General features: G+C 45.5%; 2 protein-coding genes across 4 annotated transcripts in view; one reads left to right on the top strand and one right to left on the bottom strand.

The window, feature by feature from the left end:
• The first annotated feature begins 399 nt into the window (after positions 1 to 399).
• Positions 400 to 21,460, top strand: ATP6V1C2 (ATPase H+ transporting V1 subunit C2). 3 transcript variants are annotated; one of them, XM_075750630.1, is made up of 13 exons: positions 400 to 492; positions 1,464 to 1,622; positions 3,118 to 3,185; positions 8,154 to 8,239; positions 12,946 to 13,040; positions 13,694 to 13,785; positions 16,015 to 16,113; positions 17,229 to 17,297; positions 18,232 to 18,324; positions 18,750 to 18,843; positions 19,593 to 19,690; positions 20,088 to 20,217; positions 21,069 to 21,460. In XM_075750630.1, the coding sequence occupies exons 2-13, from the start codon at positions 1,494 to 1,496 to the stop codon at positions 21,162 to 21,164; spliced, it is 1,149 nt and encodes a 382-aa protein (XP_075606745.1). In that variant the 5' UTR covers positions 400 to 492; positions 1,464 to 1,493; the 3' UTR covers positions 21,165 to 21,460. The 3 variants fall into 3 exon arrangements, with proteins under 3 accessions (XP_075606745.1, XP_075606747.1, XP_075606746.1); XM_075750632.1 differs by lacking the exon at positions 400 to 492 and adding an exon at positions 1,010 to 1,031; XM_075750631.1 differs by lacking the exon at positions 400 to 492 and adding an exon at positions 1,258 to 1,301.
• Positions 21,377 to 23,522, bottom strand: part of PDIA6 (protein disulfide isomerase family A member 6) — a 16,862-nt gene continuing 14,716 nt past the window's right edge. Inside the window, exon 13 of the mRNA XM_075750629.1 lies at positions 21,377 to 22,974. Within this exon, the coding sequence (XP_075606744.1) occupies positions 22,906 to 22,974 (69 nt within the window). The 3' untranslated portion in view covers positions 21,377 to 22,905. The remainder of the gene's footprint in view (positions 22,975 to 23,522) is intronic.

Raw genomic sequence — 23,522 nt, 5'->3', positions numbered from 1 at the left:
GCATCACCAGAGGAAGAAGCATCACTACCTTGTGGACTCCTGCACCCCTCAAGTATTTGTTGAATGAAGCACTGGGGAGTCCCAGAAACAAAAGTTTCCTAAAAGGTTGTTTCTTTATTCCAAAACCTTCACCTTGCTAAAGGCAGTCAGCGTTTAAGGAAAAGAAATGGTCTCTGCGTTATTTTTGCGAGTTTAAAAGACGGTAAAAAGATGAAAAGCTGCAAGAGTCAGAGCTGTCACCGGCTTCTCAGGGCTTGTCTCACCCGGTGCAACAGCCCCCCGCGCCGGGAGGGACCCTCTGCCCCTCGCACCCACCCGCGTCTCTCCAGCCTGGATTCGGCCGCTGCCCGCCGCTGCCTGGCCTCTCCCCCCCGCTCCCCGCCCCGCTCCGCCCCGACCCTGCCCCGGCCGCCTCACCGAGCGTGTCCGCGCCTCCCTCGCCGGGAGCCGGCAGCACGGGGCGGCGCGGGGAGGGACAGGCAGCTCGCGCAGGTGAGGCAGCGGGCAGGGCGCGGGTCCCCGCGCAGGCAGCATCCCGCCCCGACCCCGCTCGCCGAGCCCGGCGCGGAACGGGGCGGGTCGGGCCCCGCTCGGCGATGCTGGGCACCCCCCGGGGCGGAGGAAGGGCCGGCCCCGGGCAGCGGCCGGGCGCCGCGGGGGCACGTCGCGGGTGGGTGCGAGGCGAGTGTCAAATCTTCCCTGTGCCGCGCAGCTGCGAGCCAAGGCGTGCCGGGCGGGGGAGGCTCCGGGGAGCGCCTCTGCAGAGATGGATCTCGGTCATCTCTTTGGAGAGCTCTGTGCCGTTCCTGCTGCTCGCTGTCCTGCCCCGATCTGTTCGGTTAACACCCGTGGAGCTGTCCCCCGTGGATTCTCCAACTGTTACATCTATGTCGTTCTGCTGATACCGTCTCCGCACGCCGCGACTTGCCTTCCTCCAGCTCTCTGCTCTCCAGCCTGGGAAGAAAGACACAGGGGAAAGCAATATTCCCTCTTGCCAGTGGCATCTTTTGCAGCCTATGCGTTCAGCAGAGGTCTTTTTACACCTCGCTTTCGCTTTTGCCTTCAAGCGTCCAAAAATTTGAGAGACGATATTTACCAAACAGAAATCCTTAATTACGTTTGAATGGTTTAGTGAAGTCCCGGAACTCTGCAACAGAGACTGGACTTACAGTGCAAGGGGAACGGACCGGGCTGGGAGGGAAAAGGGGAGGAGGAAGCTTCATTTCTTCATTCAGAAACTGGATGGAACAACCCTGAGAAAGGAGGAACGGGCGCACTCTTTCCGTGACTTTCTGGAGAAGGTCATGTTCCATTGCAGCCTGAGACACAGGACTGACTCACTCTCCTTGTGTTTCTGAAAAAAAAAAAAAATCATTACTCTCTTCTAACTTTTTCTGTTCTTAGGGAAGAGCCCATTTTATATGGTGCTCTTTTAGCCTCATACCTGCTTTGTGTTTCTACAGTGACCAGGAGCGAAGGGAAAATATTAGATCATGTCGGAGTTCTGGCTGATTTCCGCCCCAGGAGATAAAACAAATCTGCAGGCATGGGAGAGAATGAACACGGTGACGTCTAAATCCAACCTGTCCAGCAACAGCAAATTCCACATTCCAGACTTAAAGGTAAATGAGGAATGGGTTTGTGTATGGGCGATACAGCAGCATTTGCCAGGGCTAAAGACTTTTGGGATAAATGTGGAATTTATCTTTTGTGATAGTATGCAGAGAGTAGAAGAAGATTGCGGGTGCGGGATGAGTTGTGTTCAGTCAACTGAAAATTGATCAGTGAGAAAAGAAGTCATTGTGCTTGAAGCTGACCTTCACACTGGCAGGATATATGTATAAGGAGTGAAGGCGAGTGAGATAAGTTAAATAACTAATCTGTTGCCTTCGATGTACCAGTCGCTCCCAGTCATGAAAGGCACGCAGCATTGTACAGCTTGGATCGCTGATGCAAAGGGAGTAGCTAAGTACCTACAACTGTGCCGGTAAGACTGCGGACAGAGCAAACAGTGCTGTAGTGCGCGTTACTCCTTGGGAAGTGGATGCCTGTGTATATTCAGCTACATTACCCAGCTTCCTATCATCATATAAATAGGAAGAGTATTAATCCACGATTTTAAAAATATCTTTTCATCATTTAATCCTTATTTTATAAGATCTGTGCCTTATTTTTATTTCGCTTGTGGCTATGAACAATCCAAATATGCTGCATTAAAGTCAATGGAGCTACCTCAGATGTAGAACTTGGTTCCTCGGGGAATTGCCATCACCCATCACTTAACGAAGCTACACTACAGAATCTGGCTTTAATCCAAAAAGATTGTTAACAACTATAACTTAAGCTATTGCTATTACAGAGGGATGCAAGTAAAAGGGGAGTGTGGCCTGTTCTCAAGTAATAACCTGCTGAACTGTCACATGAATGTTTCAGACTGGGAATGTTGCTTTTTGCATGTGCACCCCAGATTGATACGATTTTTACCACCTGTGGGCCTTACCCAGCTGGTGTTGGTGTGAGTCTGCTAACGTTAAAGGAAATAAAGCATTCGCAGTATCTGAAGATGCAACCAGCTCATTAATATTCTGCTAATTGTTCTATGTAAAATTTGTTTCTTCTCCTTCATAATGTTGAGCTGGCATTACAAGAAAAGGTTCAGCAATATATTGCAATACCATGCACATGGGATTATGACTGTAACAGAGTCATACAAAAAGCAGATGTTGGTTGTGGAGGAAATGGCTTTGTGAGAGACTTAGTCTTTGGTTATAGCGAAGGACGCAGACAGAGACCCCCTTTTGAATAAGTGCTGCTTCCCTTGGTTCTCTCAGTACATCCAATTTGGTTTTATGTATATTGTGTGCACTTCTAGTCACTATTTTATCACGTAAAAGACCAGCCTATGCTACTTGATGGTAGGGGAATCAAAACAGGAAGGAAGACACTGACGTGTAATCTTGAGACTACGCATACTTTTTTTCCTTTGTTGGAAAAGGCTTTTTATGCCCAAGGTCTTGGGTCAAGGAATTGCTACTATTTTCCACTAATTAAAGTTCTGCCAGCAGAAGCCTTAGACAGACTTGTGCATCTTTCACCTACTTCTCATCTTTTGCACAGGTGGGGACACTGGATGCTCTTGTTGGTCTGTCAGATGAGTTGGGAAAACTTGATAGCTTTGCTGAAAGGTAAAATAGATCTTATTTACTACCTACAAATGAGAAACAGATGTTGTTTTTATGGGACGGTATGTCCTTGTGTTCACCTCGGTCTGATTCAGTTCAGCCTGGACTACAACTGGACTAAAGTGGATAGGCTTTGTTTAACCCTTGTGTTGATTGTCATGGAGTCATCACAAAGAAAGGACCTTTCCTTTAAATTTGGGTGAATTAAGGCTGTGATAGTTTTGTCTGCACAGCAATATCTGAGTGGCAGTGCTAGGGAAGCTGTTTCTTAAAGGGAAACTGCTAAAAATGGTTTGTTTTTTTTTTATTTTATGAAGAACATCATCCAGCTTCATCCAGAAACTTAAATTAATAAAATGGCATTTGGAGAGTATGAAGCCCTCCCTGATCTTACTTTCCCAGAATATTTCTCTTGAGCCTTCTGCCCCTTTTTAGCCAGATACAGGAGTTCTAAGGAATAAGTCCTTCTGAATGAAATCTGGAGCTCTCCCTCTCAGACTTTTAAACTCCTTGGAAATCAGAATATTGACTCACATTGTATCAAACCTACTTATGCTAAGACTCCCATGATCTCCTTGCTGATCATTGCCCAGATATTGCCTTTTGGGCCAAACTGACCTGGGTGTACAAAGAATAAGTATAGCAAGCTGAGAAAATGCCAAGTTGTAAGACACTTCCTGGCACAAAGTAGACTTTGTTGTTGAGCCAAAGAAACTACTGGCTGCTGGGTTTTTTTTGGTTTGTTTGTTTGGTTTTGATTTTGTTTTGCTCTGGAAGCATACCTCACGTACAGTTGTGGTCTTGGTCACAGAGACATGTGTTAGCGCTGGGGCTTTTTGCCTTTTTTCCCCTAGCCAGGACTGATAAGGATTTGCTTGTCTAAATATGCTTGGTACTTTCATAGATTTTGTCTGGCAGTTGCAAACAGATGAAGATCATTGAGTCCAACTCCCTGCTGCTCACAGGACTACCTCAAACTAAACCATATTGCTTTTTTTCAGGATTTTTAGCAGGACAGAGCAACTCAATTCATCAAGAAAACCTTCTCCATTGTGACCCTGCCAAAAAATCTGCCCCAAATTCTTTATAACCATGTTCAGGCCTGTGGTTCATACTGCAGAGACTCTTTATGAGGTGGGGATGGGGGCAAATTTGGGGAGAGGCAGTGCCAATACCTGTTCAAATGGAAGGTGTCTCTAGTCAGGGCAGCAGACAGGCAAGCAACCGTGCGATCTGGGTTTGAGGGCTGCCAAAAGTCAGGCAGAACTGATTTTCACGAGTGCTTAGCTAATTCTCAGCTTTGTGAAGAATTAGGACTTCTGAAAAGCCATCTGTAGGATCCGTGTAAGATCACGGAGGGTAATTTTAAGTGAAATGTCAGTGTGTATTTCCTAGGCCGACTGTCTCCTTCTGTTACCTTTTTCTTAACTTGACAACATGGTGCAGCTCCTTGTTCAAGCTGACTGCCGCTTTACTCCACTAATTGTCCCTTTAATGCCAGTAATGATACTTACTGTATAACGTGCTATAGGCACCGACCAAAGGGGTCAGCGAGGCCCTTCCACCATAAGCTACTGAGGTAAGGACTCTTCCTATTTGTCTTGTTTGCCTATCCAGGTAGGTAATCAAGAAGGAGCAAAGAGATTTAAAAATAAGAAAAATGCCTTAGAGTAATAGCAGAGAATAACCAACACAGATCAAGTCCCACGGGGACGTACAACAGCATTTTACATTAAATAAATGCTCAGGGTTTTGAGCCTAAATTGTGATTCAAGGGTTTAAATGCCAAGCACTCGCACTTTGTTGAAGTAAATGTCACCCAGAGGGTTACAAGCCCATCCAAATGACCTGAGCATTCAGGTTCCTGCTCCTCTGAAACAGCTACCTGCTGAACTGTTGCTAGATAAACAAAACTGCCAGTAAAGCCAGGCAGCACAAACCTGTCAGCGCTGCCTCCTGCCAGGACAGCAGAGAAGGGGCAAGAGTTTGCAGGATCTATTGTTTCCACATACTTTTATTATTTATTTACACAGGGAGGCGAAGTGTTTTTCCATGTCACCGTGTGGTAGCACGGAGCTCTCTAAAGCTGACGATCCCCTCGGTCACTCTTACCCGGGGGTTCTCCTGAGTCCTCGGTCAGCGGAGCATTCTGCAGTGGCCTCAGATTGCAGGGCTTCTGCTCCCCGCTGTATTTTGGAGAGCTAGCTGGTAGCACCCTTTAATGCACAGTATCATTTAGAGAGTGTTAGAGTTTGTGGGTTTTTTGTTGTTTTTTTTAAAAGTAATGACATCATTGCAGCAATTTCAGAAGCAAAATGTGAGAGTCTTCCAAGCCGTAGTAACAGGCTAAATGGAGTTACTCTCTTTACAGGTTTTTATTACTACTTCTCAAGGCAGTTTAGGTGAAATCCTCTTCTTTTATAATGCATCATTTGAGCGTGATATTTGCTCAAGGTGGGATTCATCTCATCTAAAGGCAGAGGTTTAAGGGTTGGATGTGAAAGCTGCTCACTGTTGGCTGTCGCTATAGTCGATGGTGCTCTTCCAGGGGTCTGATTCCTCTCACTTGCCTCGGACATCAGTGGTGTGCAGGGTGCGTGTTCTGTCTTTGCATGGGGAATGTATTGGATGAGTGAATCCCGCTTGCATTTCACAGGATGCAAGGCAAGGCACAAAGACTAAGCCAGGACTGGAGACCATTTCTCTGGTATACATACCTTCTGGCCACGTCCTGCCTGCAGGGACTCTGGGGCATGTGGGCTGGAAGGGAACCAAGCCTGTTGGATGCACGAAAGCACATACCTGTCCCACCATCTATACCTATAGAGGTATACCTAGAGCTAACTGTCTCCCAGCTGTCAGGTGAGCCCCCAGCTGCACTCAGCAGTAATGAAAGCAGCTGGTTTATACACTTCCCTGTTGGCTGCTATCTCCATAACGTCCTTAGTCTCCTGCTATACTGTTCTTACTGACTGGGCTGGAGTCCTGTCTTGCTCCAAGTTCCTTTGGGCACCCTGGGCATTGTGAGGGAGATGAAAACCAGCTGTGTCTACAAGCTGAAGATTGCAGAAGTGCTTGGCAATGTCGCAGCTGACACAGGGAACTGCTGTGTGGATCCCTGCACCCTCCCCACAGCCCGAGTGCGGGCACCACGCAGTGTTCTCCAGCAATGCTCAGCTGGCACCGGCTCCCTAAGTGGCTGCAGCCAGATGGTGGAAAACTGCACAGCCCTAAGGGGGCTGTGAACTAGAGCGCAATGGTGTAGATTTCTCCTACAGGCACTCTGAACTGTGCCTGTCCAGGGTCATGAGAAGAATGGCTTGGGTTGGAAAGGACCTTTGAAGATCATCTAGTTCCAACCCCCCTGCCATGGGCAGGGACACCCTCCACTAGACCAGGTTGCCCAAAGCCCCATCCAGCCTGGCCTTGAACACTTCCAGGGGTGGGGCATCCACAGCCTCTCTGGGCAACCTGTTCCAGTGCCTCACCACCCTCATCATAAAGAATTTCTTCCTTGTGTCCAATCTAAAGCTACCCTCTTTCAGTTTAAAACTGTTGCTCTTTGTCCTGTCACTGCAGGTCCTGGTAAAAAATCTCTCTCCATCTTTCTTATAAGCCCCCCTTATATATTGACAGGCCACGATAAGGTCTTCTCTTCTCCAGGCTGAATCACCCCAAACAGCAGGAATTCTGACTACTGCATTCGTGGCAGCATCAGCAATCTCAGATTTTTTCTCCCCATCACAGGACTGGAAAACCTTACCAAAGACTGTGAGTTTCTTCACAGGAATGGAGATGGAGGGAATCTTTACCTCTAGGAATTACTGCTTTTAAATGGCCCATATATCAAAGAAAATCCTTTTCTCTGATGCTCTCATGGTCGCTATACCTGGCCTGAAGTCCCTTTCCTGAACTCTTGAAAGCCACAGGATGTCGCAGATGGATTGTCCAAACACTGCAGGTGCCCTTTCAGTCTCCTGCTCATCTGCAGCTGCAGTCACCTCCCTCTGTAAGGAAAGAAAGGGAGGAGCAGCCTGTCGTTACGCTCCACTCCATGACGCCGTGCCAGGGATTATGTCAGCTTCACATCTCTGCCACTGTCGTAATCAGGAAGTTACTTTTTAGCTGTTGCTTTTTTTAACAAGGTGTACTCAACCTGGAATGGTTAGGGAGCTGAAGGCCAGATTCTGTGGATGATTCTGAGTACAGAAGGATACTAGAACAACCAGAAAGGCTCTTGGGCTGTATGAGATAGGTACTTTGACTAGAGCCAGGGGGATCTACTGCTGGAGGGACTTGATGAATCCATTTTTTTAAATAAGCAAAGAGTAAGTAACTGTGTGGAGACGATGTTCTTCAGGAGGGGCTCTGTTCAATTCACTGCTCTGAACTGGGCAGAAGGAGGATTTGAATCTAGTTCTCCCACACCTTAAAGGAGTATCTTGTCCACCGTGCTGAAGAGAGAAAGAGTCCCCTCAAGAGAGGAATAAGAAGGAAATGCTCCCTGTCAAACAAGAGAACATTGTTGTTTTTCTCCGAGTACCCTGTAAGAACTTTAACTCAGCAAGCCGTAAGAGTTTATTTAGCATCCCAGGGAACAGATTTTCAGCCAGTGTTGTCTGTATGTAGCCTCTTGTTCCTCCACCACCTTTAGAGTTTTAAACATGGGTTTCTTGCCTTCTGGTTTCTGCTATGAGTATCATGAGTGTACAGAAGACTGAATCTTGATCTTCTGGAATTTAGAGTACTGGGGAGATTATATTATCTTTGTGGAGATCAGTGTATTTAGAAATAAGACATTTAATTCTGCAATATGCCACAGGTTGTTTATCATCATTTGAATTGCAGAGTAACCTGCCTTGCTTCAGAAGTATTTTGTCTGGGAATCTCCATGTTTATCAGATGATTTTGGCAACTGTTTCATATTCATTTTGTTTCTTCACTAACAAAGCTTCTCTTGTTACACTTAAGCGTAATAAAGAAAATAGCCCAGTACATAGGAGAAGTTATGGAGGACTCAAAAGATAAAGTCCAGGAAAATCTTCTGGCCAATGGAGGTAGGTGCCGTGAATGTGGATATGTTAATGCATTGATGCTGCCCGTGTTTGCTTCGGAACATGAACATGTGGAATTGAAACACACACATTAGAAAGGACAACCATCAGCAACACTTTGTAAGAACATATCTAGCCTGCTCCCATTTTTCTCAAAGTTAGCAGAAGCTTTATCCAGTGTCAGCTTTGCTTCCAGGAGAGTGTTCAGTGTCTAGCACTGAACTAGTTTCTAACGCCATAGCTGAGGAGTGAAAAGAAGAGCAGGAGACATCCTTCTTCACTCCTAAAATGACCTAGCACCTTTCTGTGCCCTGTATGGGCTTGATCTCTTACAGGCAGCTAAATCTCCTTCTGTATGGTGGCGTGACTTCTGTCAGTGATCTATTAGTGATTTGCCTTCCCTCCTACAGCGCTGGGATAGATCACATTGTTAACTGTGGATTTCTGACATCACAGGAGGACGTGTGAGGCAACAGCTCCAAAACATGGAGCCGGGGCTGCAGTCACAAGGCCTTGCCAAGGGCCGGAGGATGTGCACGTGCTACTCCTGTTAGGAGGAACATCCCTCCAGGGATGTCCTGCCCTGGCTGGCAGCAGCTGTGTAGCAGAGAAGAAGGGCAGGCAGTGATGGCAGGGGCACTTCTGACATGGCAGAGAGCCATGGAAGCCCACTACCTTACTGTGTGCACCCTCCCTAAGTAGTCAATATGGTGTTTTTATAACCTCCATGAACTATTTCCCACCTTTATTATCTAGTATGGTACTCAAGGCCCTAAAGGGAGCCTGTGTCAAGGACAACATTAACATTTAGGAACTGATGGCTCCTAGGTCTCTGCGTACTTTGTTAGACAGTGAGTGTGTTTCAGAGCAAATTTCTCCCCAGCTATCCTGGAAAAGTACAGCGAAGTTGGATGTGTTACACAAGCTAGTTACAGGCTTGTGGAGCGATGTTGTTAACTGTCAGACAAATAAACTGACAGTGCACGCTCCATCAGCCTTTGCCTGCCTGCAGTGTTGTACTTCAGATCTGTCTGAGTAAAGGATGGGGACAAAATTCTTTTAGAAATGTCCTTCTTGCATGAAATAAGACTGATTTTTGATGAAAGCAACTGCTTGACAAGTACAATAATCCCACTTATGTTTCAGGGCTAAAGGATAAAATGAAATGTCTAAAAAGTATGTTGAGGATTGATGATTGTGGTGGTGTTTGTTACAAGCATGTGTTGGTGTGTATTAGTTCTAGAGACAAGTCTTGGTCTGGTTGTAGAGATACAGTGATCAGGTTACGATGGATTTCTCAAGTAACAACCTCGTAGCTTGATCACGATATCCCTATGACTTGAGAAACAACAGGTTTAACTTAATTCCTTTGTTTCCTCTTTTTATACCATTTTCCTTTCCTATCAGCTCTGCATGTGTTGTAATAGAAGGATGTGGAAATTACTTGTATGTGTTACTAATTGCTGTCCTGTCTGGATTTGGCTATCCAAACAAATCGTGTTAAGCTAAGACATCAACCTTTCCAAGGTCACTGACTGCATCTTAAAAAATTAAGTCAGCTTTAGTATATGAGGAATCCCCTAACACGTTCCAGTGTCATTCTTCAGCAGCAGCAGCAACTTCACTGTATAAATTCTTCCTCCTCCCCTTTCTGGTTAGCAAAATGACCCTAAAGTTGAAGACTTCCTCGAGGTCATGAAATCAGAAACAAAATTATAAGGCATGACTTCTTGCTGCATGGTCCCGTTTCAGACTATTAGACCGTCCCTACTCAAATTTTGTTTTAAGTTACACTATGCAAGTTTTCTGATTTTAGCTCAGTTGTGTATATTCCTGACAGCAGTTTGGTCCACTGCCTGATAAAAATGGTGTCTGTGTGTCTAGCTTTTGTTTGGTTAGATTTGTGCAAAGAAAAATGCAAAGTACCAGAAAATACAGCACTTTTAGTTAAGTGAACACACACACTACTTTCCAGTGGGCAACAGCTGGAAGCAGCCACGTGGAGATGTCTCTCTTATAGAAGGAAAACGTGGTTTTTGTGTAATAAAGGGAATGTTAGTATATCACAACAGCAGGGAATGCTTTCTTGCTTATGACAGAATAAAAAATGTGAAATGTCAATAAAGCATTTCTTCAAAGATTCAGACCAAATTCTCTTCCATTTATAGTAATGTTAAACCCAAACGAATTTTAAAATTTGGTAGTGGTGGAATAACTCCATTCTTTATAATGAGCTCAAAACAAAGCAAAATGGGAAGCGTAACAATTTTGAAGAATTAAGTGTTTTGAAAGTATTTAGCATTGCTTCTTAGAGCTGGGCGAGTAAATCAGAGTTATGAGAGGTTCAGGCCGTGCGGTTCCTGGGCAGCTGTGAGCGCCTTGGGGTAGGCAGGAGGCATCTGTCCTGGATGGGCAGCTATGTGAAATCTTTTAGAAGTGACTTGAGAGGTTCCATAAGTGAGGGGTGCCATTCCAGGAGCATCAGGGCGCTTGGACTGCTTGGCACTTTAAGCTCAGTGCTGCTGATGTGCTCACAGGAGTTTGTGCCATGCCCAAGATCAGGCTGCTCAACTGAACTGCACCAGCACCAGAGCTGCTCAGGGGCGGACTTGTAAAAGGGGCTGAGAACTCATGCTGTGCTTAACTGCCTAACGTTTGGATTCTGCTGAGGTTCAAGGAATGCGAGGATAGAGAGGGCATGTGTCGGTCTTCAGGGAACTTTCATATCTGCTCGGCTATAAATAGGTCAGTGCCTGTCTTTAAAGAGCCTGTGAATACGTTGTTCCTCCGCACAGCCCAGTAATACCAAGCGCTTCGCAGGTTTCATTCCCATTGAATTTAGCAAAGCCTAAGCAAGAAAGCTTAGAAGAGACGCAGCAGGATGAAATCCTTGTGTCACGTACCCCGTGCTGAAAATACTCCATGAATTTTATTGCTCAAGTATTTTTGACCTCCCTGCCTGCCCCCCTAGAGACCATGAGCAAGCAGTGCCGGAGGACTGCGCAGGCAGGAGCTGTGTGATAGCTCTCCCTGCCTTCTGCAGTTTTACCCCCTTTCTGCTCCCTCCCTGTGCAGGAGAATTTGCTGGTTCCCCGTCAGATCTTAGCAGGAAGGGTTGGATCTTTGCCTCGTGACTCCTGCCCACTGGATGTGGTTTTAGAAAGAGGGGAAGAACACTGTCATGCCAGCGCTCTCTGCCTCCCAGGCAGTTTATCCCTTGCTAAGAAGCCTGTTTCCTCCTAACATAAGACTTTCCATGCTTTGGAAATCTAATAGGGTAAACTGACTCTGTTGTGGGGTGAGAGAAGCCCATGGAAAGGATAGCGCTCTCCTGCCAAGGGTATTCGATATCACACGAGACAGGGTGGTACCCTCAGCCTGCTAGTATGGCAATTACACAACTTTTCACGTTCCTTCTCGTGCATCTCGGTTCATAAAGTTTTCCCCATACTCTAGAAGTCCATCCCACAAGAAATTGTGCTCAAACGTCACTGTGGGACTGAATTAACTCTCCGGACAAGGCAGCAAACAGCACTGAATGGCCCCAGCATGCCCCTCCTTTTACTTGGCACCATGGGCTTGTTTTGCTCCAGAGCAACTTCTCCACATTTCTCCTCTTGATCTGGAAGGAAGCCCGCCCTGCAGGTGACGGTGCCTCTGGCCTCTTTGGACGTTGAGCCCCTGTCTGCTGCCTTCCTCTAGCCTCCCTAACCTGCAACGGGACAGTCCGGCCCCGCTGCTGCTTGTGGCAGGACGTGTGACTTCATCCCATCCCATAAAGTTGTCGGGGTGTGTTTGGCACCCTAAGGGCTCTCAGTGCTCAGGCAAAAAGCTGTCTGATGTCATGAGCTGCTAGAGGAGAATTCCTTATTTGGTACCATAACGTACCAAGCCTTCACGTTTTCTAATGTTAAGGAGCTTTGGTCTCCAGGGTGAAACAGCATGATCCTGTTCTGGGAGCTGGGTGTTTTATGTGTCCTCTCCCCTCGATTCTGCGAAGAAGCCACGGCTCCCTGTGGTTCAAGGGTGCCTTGTTTTGGGGGGGCCTGCATGCACAGGGCCTTGCTGTGAATTTCTGTCATTGGATGCTGTGACTAGATTTATCCATTTAGAGAAATACCGTGTGGCTTTGTGTGGGATAGGGATGCAAAGTCAATGAGGAATTCCTCATCGCACCTGAATTGGTTTGACTTCTACTGAGCACTTGACTGAATCAGAGGAGTAACATCAGCTACGCGCTTAATATCTTTGATCAAACTCTCAACAACCCTGAGTATTAATGCTGGTCCTGGGCCAGTATTTTTCTGATAGCCCTTGCTGGGATTAAATTCAGGCATATTGCAATGATCAAGATTGAGGTATGTTACATGAGGCTATTTCTGCTCTGAAGAATGGCTGTGCTTTGCTGTGTCCTGCTGATACAGCTAAATTTACAGTAATTCTTGTTCTGTACTGTTAGGTGTAATGCAGAAAAGATTTCTGGTTCAACTTCTAAGTTTGAGGATGTTTAGAAAGATCATTAGATTGGGCATATGATCTGTATGGATTTCATCTAGATTAGATTGCTATGAGGATTCAGAAGTGGACTTCTGGTTCACTCCCATCTCTAATGTTAATCAAAGTTATGCCTAGGCTGTAGCTGGGGACTACTACCCAAACTTTGCCATCCGGTAAGCTGTCTGCTTTAATGCATCTCTTTCCATTTTCAGTTGATCTAATTAGCTACCTGACACGGTTTGAGTGGGACATGGCCAAATATCCCATCAAGCAGCCGCTGAAGAATATATCAGAAGCATTAGCAAAGGTAACTTGTACTCCAAATTTTCAGAAGAGTTCAGCATGGGGAAGCATGTCTTTTGGCAGTTTTTGGTCCCTCCTCTCACGGCAGTCAGTGAGAGCTTTGCCTTTGGTTTGGGCAGAACAGGCTCAGAACACACTTGGTACTGAAGCAGGTGATATTTTAATTTCTACTGTAATAATAACGATACATATATTTAAACCTATCCAGTCTGTAAGTATATGGCACTTTATCTGATTTACTAGAGTACACTGGCATGGTTTCTGCACTTAATCCCCTTCATTGTAATATTTTATTGTTTTTATAGACTGCCACATTATTCTCCATTTTGGAGTTCTTTTGTGAAATTGTTGGTCTGACATTAAACACATTGCAGGTTGGATGAATTATTTACACTGTCAGTCCATTCAGGAACGTGTGATGTGTTGTTCAATACAGATAACAAATGAAACCATGAACTTGCTCCTTAGGTACAGTGAAGACACACAGCAAGAGCTACTGAATCCGACTTTGTGCAGAGGCCTTTGCACGGGAGCTCTGACACGGCTCTGACAGCTGCGACCTTGTGTTAAGGTGCAGAGGTAGCTGGAGGGGAGTGAGGACAACACCTCCAGCACTGAGTTGTCTCACTTTTTTTCTTTTTTTTAACTTTGTTTTAGCAAGTGACTCAGATAGAAACAGACCTAAAGACCCGATCAGCTGCATACAACAACATTAAAGGGAATTTGCAAAGCCTGGAGAAAAAAACTGTGTAAGTATAGCACGTGCCTGTTCGCATCTGGAACGGCGCGTGGCTGAACTGAGGGCAGTGCATGCTCATACCCATTGCTGTGCTGTGGACCATGTGTTGTGGTGGGGACAAATTCTTCTGGCTTTGGGGCATGCTGAGCATCTACAGACTAAGCAAAAGCTGGGGAGGGAGCTGGTGTGATGAGCACGTCTCAAAAATCAGCTTGGGGAGACTACAGTTCCTAATAGGATTTTATTGGCAGTGTGAGCAGTCTTGGAAAGAGTAAAAGCCAAATGCACTGTATTGTTCTGATGAGATTTCCGGGAGTCAGAAATTAGATCAGCTGGGTCAGCCAGTGGATCCCTTTCCAAGACAGTTTCCTATGGGAGCTTGGCAAATGCTGTTCAGAAATTCAGCTTTGCAGTATTCCAGGCAAAGTCATCTATTCTCGTTCCCCACTGTGCCTGCCTCACCAGCATCCCGCTTACATTTTTCTTTTCTTTGTTTCATTGCGTTAGTCCAGGTAATGCTCTGTCAGGGCTTCCCAAATATTCTCTCTCCTCTCTTCAACTTCTTATGCTCTCTACCTATGTCAGTGCTGATACCTGGATTTTCTCCAGAGTACCACTGAGGAGAACACTAAATTCCCATAAGTAGTAATTTTAGAGCAACCTAGAGGACGCTGTGCAAGCCCTCGCCCAACACATGTTCATATGTGCCACTCTCCTACTCAGGGCCCTTGCTCTGGGCACAGGACACAGGCAGGTCCTCACTTCCCTGGCAGTGAAGCCAGCCAGGCGGGCAGCCTGCCGAGAAACCAGCCCCTACCCAAGGAAGATGGGCTCAAACCGAACTCCAGGGCAGCTGGAATTTTGTTCTGAATGTGGAACTCGAATGAACATGCCTGGCACCAACTCTTCTGAATCCAACCAGAAACCATAGAAAAAAATACTTCCAGGTGGTGGTTCAGGATGACTTTGTAAAAAAAAAAAAGCTATCCCTCATGGAGACCTGCTCAACCTGGGGACTGCAGTGCCCACGAGGGTCAGCAGGGCCGTATGGCAGTTATGTCTTCCCCTCTCTCTCCTGAGTTCCTGTGTCCATGCCTCACCCCCACCAGCCAGCACCACTGGCCTGTGCTTCCAGCTCAACATAGATGGTGTTAAGACACATTTGTGTCAGGCTGTGTGCATGTGGATAATCATGGATGGTGGGACAAGGGGACATTAGGTCCCATTTCCATTTTCTTGGCACTGTTTGTGTTCTGAGCCCAGTCCCGCAGCATCTCTCCAGCTCCCACATCAGCTTTAAACACCTGGAGAGAGGCAGAAGTTCTGTGTGGGGAACATGAGCAGTGCCAGTCCTTCAGCAAGGTATGAGGGAGAAGAATAGAGACCTTGTGGTCCATGCCTATCTTCCTCTCACCATCCACCTTTAAATGCTGGCATCTCTGGTGTCTACCAGTGCCAGCTAGCTTCGGTTGAACAAACATCTAATGTTACTGGCCAGTTAATTAACGTTTAGACTGGCACAGTGAACCTCAAACCAAAAACTACTGGTTCTTCTTCTTCACTCCTGCCCAGTGACGGGGAAGGCAGCTGCTCTCGTTCCACACACACCTAGTGCCTACCAGCCATGCCCAGCCAGCCCCAGCCATCTGCACTTACTAGGTGTGTAGCACTAGTGGGACTTAATGTGATCAAGTGGGCCTAGGCTGTGAAGAGACCCGGTCCTGCAGGTCCCACCTGCGCATGAGACTGCTGCTCCCGCTGTCCTTCAGCTGTGCTTGTCCACGGCAGTTCCAGCGTGCCAGGGTTGTTCTGATGGCTTAGGTCCATACAACTTTGCTTACTCTGACTGAAGTGTGGTCACGCAGGCAGCTCAACAGGCAAGCAGATGCCTCCCACAAGATGCCCAATGACTGGGAGCGAGGTGGTGACTTCAGACGTGCTCTTTGCAAGCATCTATGCCCTTATTGTAGAAACAATAGCGGAAGAATGGTGTAATTTCACCTAAAGGACGTAAACTAGCCTAGCGCTTGTCACCAATATTCTGCCATTAGTATTAGTTGCAGTAAAAATAACTAAATGGTCATTTTAGAAGTGTAGACGTGTCCTTTAGCCACCTCCTTCCTGGCCACCTTCTACCCCCATATACACTATTACCAGCTATACCCACAGCACAATACCTCCAGTGTGCTGCTGCTGGGTTCCTGCTAATGTTATTTTTTCTTTGTCTTCTTCACCGTAGGGGAAATCTGCTGACTCGGACCCTAGCAGACATTGTGCATAAAGAAGACTTTGTTCTGAATTCCGAGTATCTTATCACACTGCTCGTCGTGGTGCCAAAGTAAGGCAATAGTGTGTGCGGACGCGCTCAATGCAGCATTGAGTTTCAGGCTGAAGCACCGGATCCAGGCGATGCTGGGTCAGGTTGGGGCAGCTCACCAGTGCCCTTGGGCACGGGTGGAGCTGTTAGCCAAGAGCAGTTGCTGCCAAGGGTGGTGCTGGCATGAAAGAAAGAGACAAAGACTGCTCCGAACACAGAGCAGGACAGAATGTAGGTTTTTAATGGTTACAGAGTGCGTTCTCAAAGAGTCTTCTGGTAGGAATAGTATGAGTTAAAAAAAAAAAAAAGAGAAAAACAGATTCTTACTGGAGCTTAGCCACTTTATGAAAGGAATTAGACCTGTCAAACTCACAAGGCCTCTGCTGGCCGTGCATCCGTGGCCACGTGTAGCCATGTATATGGCCATGTATAGCCATGTAAGTCCCTGCACATAGGATGACTGTCATCACCATCAGTTGTGAAGTTACACAATGTCCTCAGAAGCCCACACAAAACTTTTCATCTCCGGATAGCCCTGCCCCAACACGCACACACACACAGTACCATCATTTTTCTGTCAGTGAAAACCATGTTACGAAAAGCTATCTGAGGTAAGTTTGTTGAGTTTATTATCTGCACATTCTTTCAGATTCCCCCTATAAACAGACTCTTTGCTTTGCAAACTCGTACCATCCCCTTGGCCCCTTTCTCCCGGTGCTGGCACTTGCCATGTTTGCAGTGTAGCACCAGACCGGATTGCACATAGCAGACGGACCACACCTACCCATGGACCAGGGCAGCTCGTGCAGGGGTCCTGGACCATGGGACGCTGTGTTGCAGCCTGGAAATACGTGCCAAAGGCCACATTCTTCCCACCATCAGCTTCCTGCTTTGGGCCCTTCCTCATGCCAAGACCCAAAGTGAGGATTGAGGGTGCAGTGTTGGGGGAAACATCTCCCTAGCTGGTGACTAGGAGAGGAAAGGAGAGACTTAATATATCTTAATCACATAACCCAGCACAAAGAGCTCCAACCCTTCCACCCTAAGCCATTAGCTTAATTAACTATGCTTATCAACACATTTGCTTTCTACTATATAGTATTTATTTACTGTGCTTTGTTTTGTGTTGCTCAAAGGTCAAGCTACGTACAGTGGCAGAAGACCTATGAATCCCTCTCTGATATGGTAGTGCCTCGCTCCACCAAGTAAGTGAAATTCCAGATTAAGGTCCCTGTTTGTTTCAGAGATCCCTGCCACATTGCAGCCCCTCAAATTGCTGGATCCTGGAAAGAATCTCTTGTCTAATGCATGGGCTCCATAAACATTTATCCAACCTCATTCTCAACTGAAATCAGAAATGACTCTGTTGAAGGGAAGTGCAGATGAAAGAAGAAGAACCATCACTGTTTTTTTACAATTAGCTTGTTGTTCCCTTTTCCAGTAATCTAGTTCTTTCTACTTTCAATTGTGGCCTTTGCTTTTTATGTAAAACAGACAAACAATTTGTTACAGTAATCCAGGCGTAATTCAGACACATGCAATCACATACAACTTCATGGAAACTACTTTTTACAAAGATCAAACACTATCTTTGCATCTTTAATTGCTTCCTGCTGTAGAATAGGATAATTCAGTGTACGATCATTTGCATTAGCAAATGCTGTATTAACTTCTTCCACCGGGAGTAAAAAACCCTTCCTAGGAATTAAATACTCCACTGCTCAGCTCATGCAGACCATGAAGTCCAATCCAGGGCACCAGAGGTGACGGTGCTACCATCAGAAATGGAAGAAGTGGAAAGCACAGAGAAAGAAGAAAGCTATGTGCTACTGCCTGTCTCAAACACACAAGTGCATGGGAAGTGGGGGAACGTTACCAGGAAACACAGAAAATCAAGCAGGCAGAACGTGTGTGTACTACGATGGGTTCAGGAACTTAACTCGTGAGTTTTCCACTGGAGGTAGCATGGCCAATGCTAGTAAAGTCTTTATTCCTTGTTTCAGTTCTTGAAAAGCAGGGTGTTGTTCAGTATCATAAATGAAAAATAGCAAAAAAAACCCCCAAACCTGCAAAAGAGGAAGGTAGTAAGGCATGAGGGATTGCCATGTCAAATCACAGCAGTGGATTTCCCTCCCACAGAATGATTGCTGAGGATGCAGAGGGAGGACTCTTCACAGTGACCCTATTTAGAAAAGTGATGGATGACTTCAAGGCTAAAGCCAGGGAGAACAGGTAAGAAGCACTGCGTGCTTGGCAGGGCAGGCTAGCAAGCAGATGGTGAGGATAAGGTGAGGCTTGTTCTGCATGCAGTGCAGCTGAATCCATCACTTTTTAAGGACTTCTTTACTGTTTGGGCGGCTGCTGGCCCTAAAACCACGGAGAAGGCAGGGTGGGAAGGAGCTGTAGCAGCAGACACAGTCATCCTATTCTCAAGCACCAAACTACAGATCCTGGAATTGTCCTTCCTGCTCTCGTGCTACTGACAGCAGGAAGCTTGCTTTCTGGGAGTGACTCCAACTCCCACCTTCCACATACTTTAACTGGTTAAATGGTTAGCAACTTCCAAATATCCCGTACCTGCTTCTCCAGAGGCAAAAAAATGAGTGTGCGTATTGCTTGGACTATGGCTTGTGAGAACAAATGTCATTCAATTGTAGGTTCATGGTTCGAGAATTTTATTTTGATGAGAAAGAACTGAAATGCGAAAAGGAAGAGCTGATGAAATTAGCTTCCGATAAGAAACAACAATATGTAAGTAGCACATCAAGTTGATGGCCTATGTAATGACAGCTGTTGCTACTGGCATGCCTAAGCTCCTCTCACTCAGAAATGGCTTTATGGTTGCAACAGAGTCCTGTGAGCTCCATTTAGCCCAGAAAACCGAGGCTTGGGATACATAACACAATTTGCCCGAGGTCACTTGAGTTTCTGATAAACTGGGCGCCACTAACAGACTGCCTGAGGAGTATCAGGCAGAAGATGATCAAAGGGCTGGAGCACCTCTCCTATGAGGACAGGCTGAGAGAGTTGGGGTTGTTCAGCCTGGAGAAAAGAAGGCTCTGGGGAGACCTTACTGCAGCCTTCCAGTACCTGAAGGGGCCTACAGGAAAGCTGGTGAGGGACTGTTTATCAGGGTATGGAGTGACAAGACAAGGGGAATGGGTTTAAACTAAAAGAACGTAGATTTAGATTAGATGTTAGGAAGAAATTCTCCCTGTGAGGGTGGTGAGACACAGGAACGAGTTACCCAGAGAAATTGTGAATAACCCCTCCCTGAAGTGTTCAAGGCCAGGCTGGACGGGGCTTTGGGCAACCTGGTCTAGTGGAGGATGTCCCTGCTCATGGCAGGGGGGTTGGAACTAGATGATCTTTAAAGGTCCCTTCCAACCCAAACCGTTCTATGATTCTATCTTAGCAGCCCTTGATGGCTCACTCATGTTAGCTGTGGAGCCACCTCACACAGTGAGGGGATCACAATACTGCCGCATCTGTTCTCACAGGGCCCGTTACTGCGCTGGCTGAAAGTGAACTTCAGTGAAGCATTTGTGGCTTGGATTCACGTGAAAGCCTTAAGAGTTTTTGTTGAATCTGTTCTGAGGTAAGTGGGTAAACATGTAGTGCCAGCAGAGATTCCTGTAGAAGTCAAAATGTACAGCACTCTTCCTGGGGCAATTCCTTCATGGGAGGGAACATGCCCTACATGCTCCAGCAGCTCACAGAGACAATACAGATGACCACAAAAAAGGTGATATACAAAGTTGATGAAAAACAGTTCTTTGGGGGCACTTACAGGGAAGCAGAAAACAGAAAGACACTAGTTGACATTTGGCTTCAAAAATAAAATGCTTTCAGATAAAGCAGCAGCACACCACCACTGCAATTGTTTCTGCAACTCACACGCAGCTAGCGCGCCAGGAGACTGACAAGGGAGAAGGGCAGGAGTGGAAAGGTGTGCCCCTGCCCAGCAGGTGACCGTGCGCATTGTTGTGTTCAAGGTATGGCCTCCCAGTGAATTTCCAAGCAATGCTACTGCAGCCAAACAGGAAGTCTGTAAAACGCCTGAGAGACGTCCTAAACGTGGTCTTCAAACACCTGGATGAAGTTGCAGCAGCAAGTATAATGGATGTATGTATGTGAACCGTGACTGCACAGGCTGCAGCTTGTCTTGGTTTAGCCAAATGAACACTGTCACAGTCCAGGGCTCAGAGCAAACAACTTACACCTTGCAGTGCTAGGGGGGTTGGACTAGCTGATCTCTAGAGGTCCCTTCCAACTCCTACCAATCTGTGAATCCCTAGCTACAGCTCTAATCCCTGGATTAGGGTGACAGGTAGGCTGAGATTATGATGGAGATGCATAGAGATTGCTTACATTTTCTGTTGAAGCATCTGATGTTTACAGCTACTGGACTGAAACAGGTCTGGTCAATTATGTCAGTTCCTCTAGATAAAAAGCTTCAAGTCTTCTATAAATATTCAGATCAACACACACAAGAAAAATGAATTCAGAATAAACATCAGGACTGACACCTCCATCCCTGTAAAAGGCTGTCATTGACTAAATACCTCAACCTAGGCCTTCAGCAAGCAACAGTACTTGCTTTCTCCCTCCCCCATCTTGAATGCACAAATGATTTGGGATAAATCAGCAAGCATTAAAACAGCCTAAAGCAGCAAGCATAAGATTCCCAGTGCTTGAAGGGAGAAAGTTAATTTTTCTTCAGCTGAAGCACACAAAAATGCTACATGTTCATAAAGTTGCAGCTGAGCATGAATTCTCAATGCTGACTGCAAGAGGCAGCCTGAAAACACCAGGCAAACACCAGATCCTCACTGGTAAATCCCTCATCTTAAGCACAGCAAATACAAAACTCCATTCCACCCCTGGAACACAAACACAAAAAGCAATCCACTGTAGCTTGGAACTGTGCAACAGTTTGTTTACTGGTACTAAAGTCATACTGTTTCCCTTTGCAGCCTGGCATGGACATCCCTGGTTTACAACTGAGTAACCAAGACTACTATCCTTACGTCTATTTCAAGATTGACCTCAGTCTTCTTGACTGCAGTTAAAGAAAAATTGCTCAAGCTTCATCTATTGATTTTCAAGACCCTAATGTTACAGGAAAACAATCTTTAGCTGCTCAAAGTAAAATTAAAATGCAGATGCTGTAGCAGGATAATTGTATAGCATCTTCCTACCACTTCCAGTAATTTTTACAGTGACTTCAATATAAGCATCTCTTGTTCATAGTTTTACAAAAACATATTTCAGAGGCAGAAGGTACTATGGTAGTATTTATTTTTTTTTTGGTAAGTTACAAAGATGGAATATCTACTGGACTTGAAATAAAACCATTTAAAAAGTGTGTGGTGGCTAATGGATCTACTAGATGTGCACAGTCCTGTTTTTCTAACAAAGCAAACAAAAAACCCCAGAAAAGTCAAAAGCATCAGAGCAGAACCCAAAGGTTTCTTTTTAATTAAAAAAAAAGCTAAAGAAGAAAGATCCTCAAAACTGCTGCGCAACTTACTGTAGTGTGACTTACAGTCCCAAGTACTCGTAAGTTTAGTTTTTGTGAAGACATTTCAGTAAGAACAGTTCCATTAGATCTCATCTGCTGGGAGGAGTTAGAGCAGGAGCGCATTTCCTGCACCACATCAGCAGTCAAGTTGCGGTTGGTTACTGATGGTTCTTACACCGCCTTCCATAGGGATGAGCTATAGGTGATCTCTTACCAACACCAGATGACAAATATCCGAATTTATTTCCTTGAAAGGAGGGGAAATTTCAGTTCTTTCATTCCTTATTTATAAACAAGCTGATCACTTCACTAGACCTTGATACACAAGACATGGAGAGCAATAAAATAATGGTATATTTACTAAAAAAGCAGCAGCAACCATCCCTATTCCCAATTCCCCTTCCAAGGAAATAGCAATTTCAAATCAAAACAGTGCCAGATGGAAAATGAAGAGATATTAGATCCAATTCACTGGAGACAGCACCGTGGTGTTTTTCTGTTAGCACCTGGAAATCCTCATGCCCTAAAATGGGGATTAGCTTCACTGCTCATCCTGGGGAAAAGACCAACAGCTCCCGGTGTCTCCCACTGCAGCAGCAACCCCTCTTCTGTTGCATTAATGATCTTACAAAGTCTGGCACAAAAAGAGAAAGCCCCTGAGAAGGAATAGGAAAAGGAAGACTAAAGAGCATTTAAACCAAGATTGTCTGTCTAATCAGGCTTTGGGCCAAACTGTCAAGATCGTTCACAGCAAGGGGGTGGTTTAGGACTCCCCCTCTGCAGTGGCCTCCCTATTCTACAGTTCATTTTTCAAGAGTCATCCAAAATAAGATACCTTTTATCATGGGCACCTTTGTTACTCTATACAAGACTAACACTGTGTGTCAAAAATATTCTGATTTATTCTTTAATTGAAACAGAAGCTGACCAGGTTCCACCTCCATGAAAAAAATATCACATTTAAAATTGGTTACACTAACAGCCTCCCGTAACACTCAAACAGCACACTATCAACAAAATAAAACCCAAGATGTTCCAAAGAAATATCCATGTTGTCCTCAAAATATTTGTTACACAGAATACAATCAAGTTTACTGGTTATGACAATTCATAGAATTTCTGCAATGTTTTCTTGAGATGTGTACAGTTCACTGCTGCAGTGCATCAGATAGCACAGTGTGTCACGTGCTATTTCTCCATAAAAAGGCCACGGGAATATCCGTCTGATTGTGAACCAGGCTGCAAACTGCTGCACAAACTCTCCCAAGAAAAGAAGTTTCCTGAAGATCTCACAGCTCATCTTTATCCCAGTCATCCAGATCCACATCACTAAGATCAATATCATCTTCAACTGGAAGCTGTGAAAAAGGGAAGGTTTTGAGCACACATTTAGAAGCGCTTAACCCTGGACATCACTGACTTTGGAAGATGTTTACTTCATCCTGAGAATAAAGCTCCCATCTGTCATCTTTCATTCATAAAAACTCAAAGTGTACTAAGCACAGAACAAATGATCAGAGTTTAGACTACAAGGTTGTTTTCTATTAATAAAAATACTCCAGATAAAGACAAATACAGATAAACTATGTAACAAAGCTGCTACTATATTCTGTATTTTAATCCCATCTGAAGTAGATCAAAGGATTATAGTAACTTTGTTTTTTTACAGCAATGTTGAACCTTAAGAACATACTCAATCACTGTGTTAGTACACAGGCTTTACCTTACAAACTCTCTGACATTAAGACTTTGATGTTAAGGTCAGCATACTGCAGAACCAAAGTCTCCACAAACATTCAGGCCTTGAATGCACACACTACCACCTCCCTTACTCAGCATGGAGAATAACGTTTCAGCCTCAAGGGATTCAACTTTCAGATTACATCCTAACAGCTAGGCAGGAGCA

Source organism: Balearica regulorum, chromosome 3 (genome assembly GCF_011004875.1).
Source record: "Balearica regulorum gibbericeps isolate bBalReg1 chromosome 3, bBalReg1.pri, whole genome shotgun sequence".
Classification (NCBI taxonomy): domain Eukaryota; kingdom Metazoa; phylum Chordata; class Aves; order Gruiformes; family Gruidae; genus Balearica; species Balearica regulorum.
Note: the sequence above shows the minus strand (reverse complement) of the source record. Positions and strands in the feature narration are given on the sequence as shown.

Excerpts from the sequence above, each read along its gene's own strand:
- ATP6V1C2 (XM_075750630.1), top strand. The coding sequence starts at position 1,494 with ATGTCGGAGTTCTGGCTGATTTCCGCCCCAGGAGATAAAACAAATCTG. Across the intron at positions 13,786-16,014 it reads AGCCTGGAGAAAAAAACTGT|GGGAAATCTGCTGACTCGGA; the intron begins GTAAGTATAGCA and ends TCTTCACCGTAG. Across the intron at positions 18,844-19,592 it reads CCGATAAGAAACAACAATAT|GGCCCGTTACTGCGCTGGCT; the intron begins GTAAGTAGCACA and ends CTGTTCTCACAG.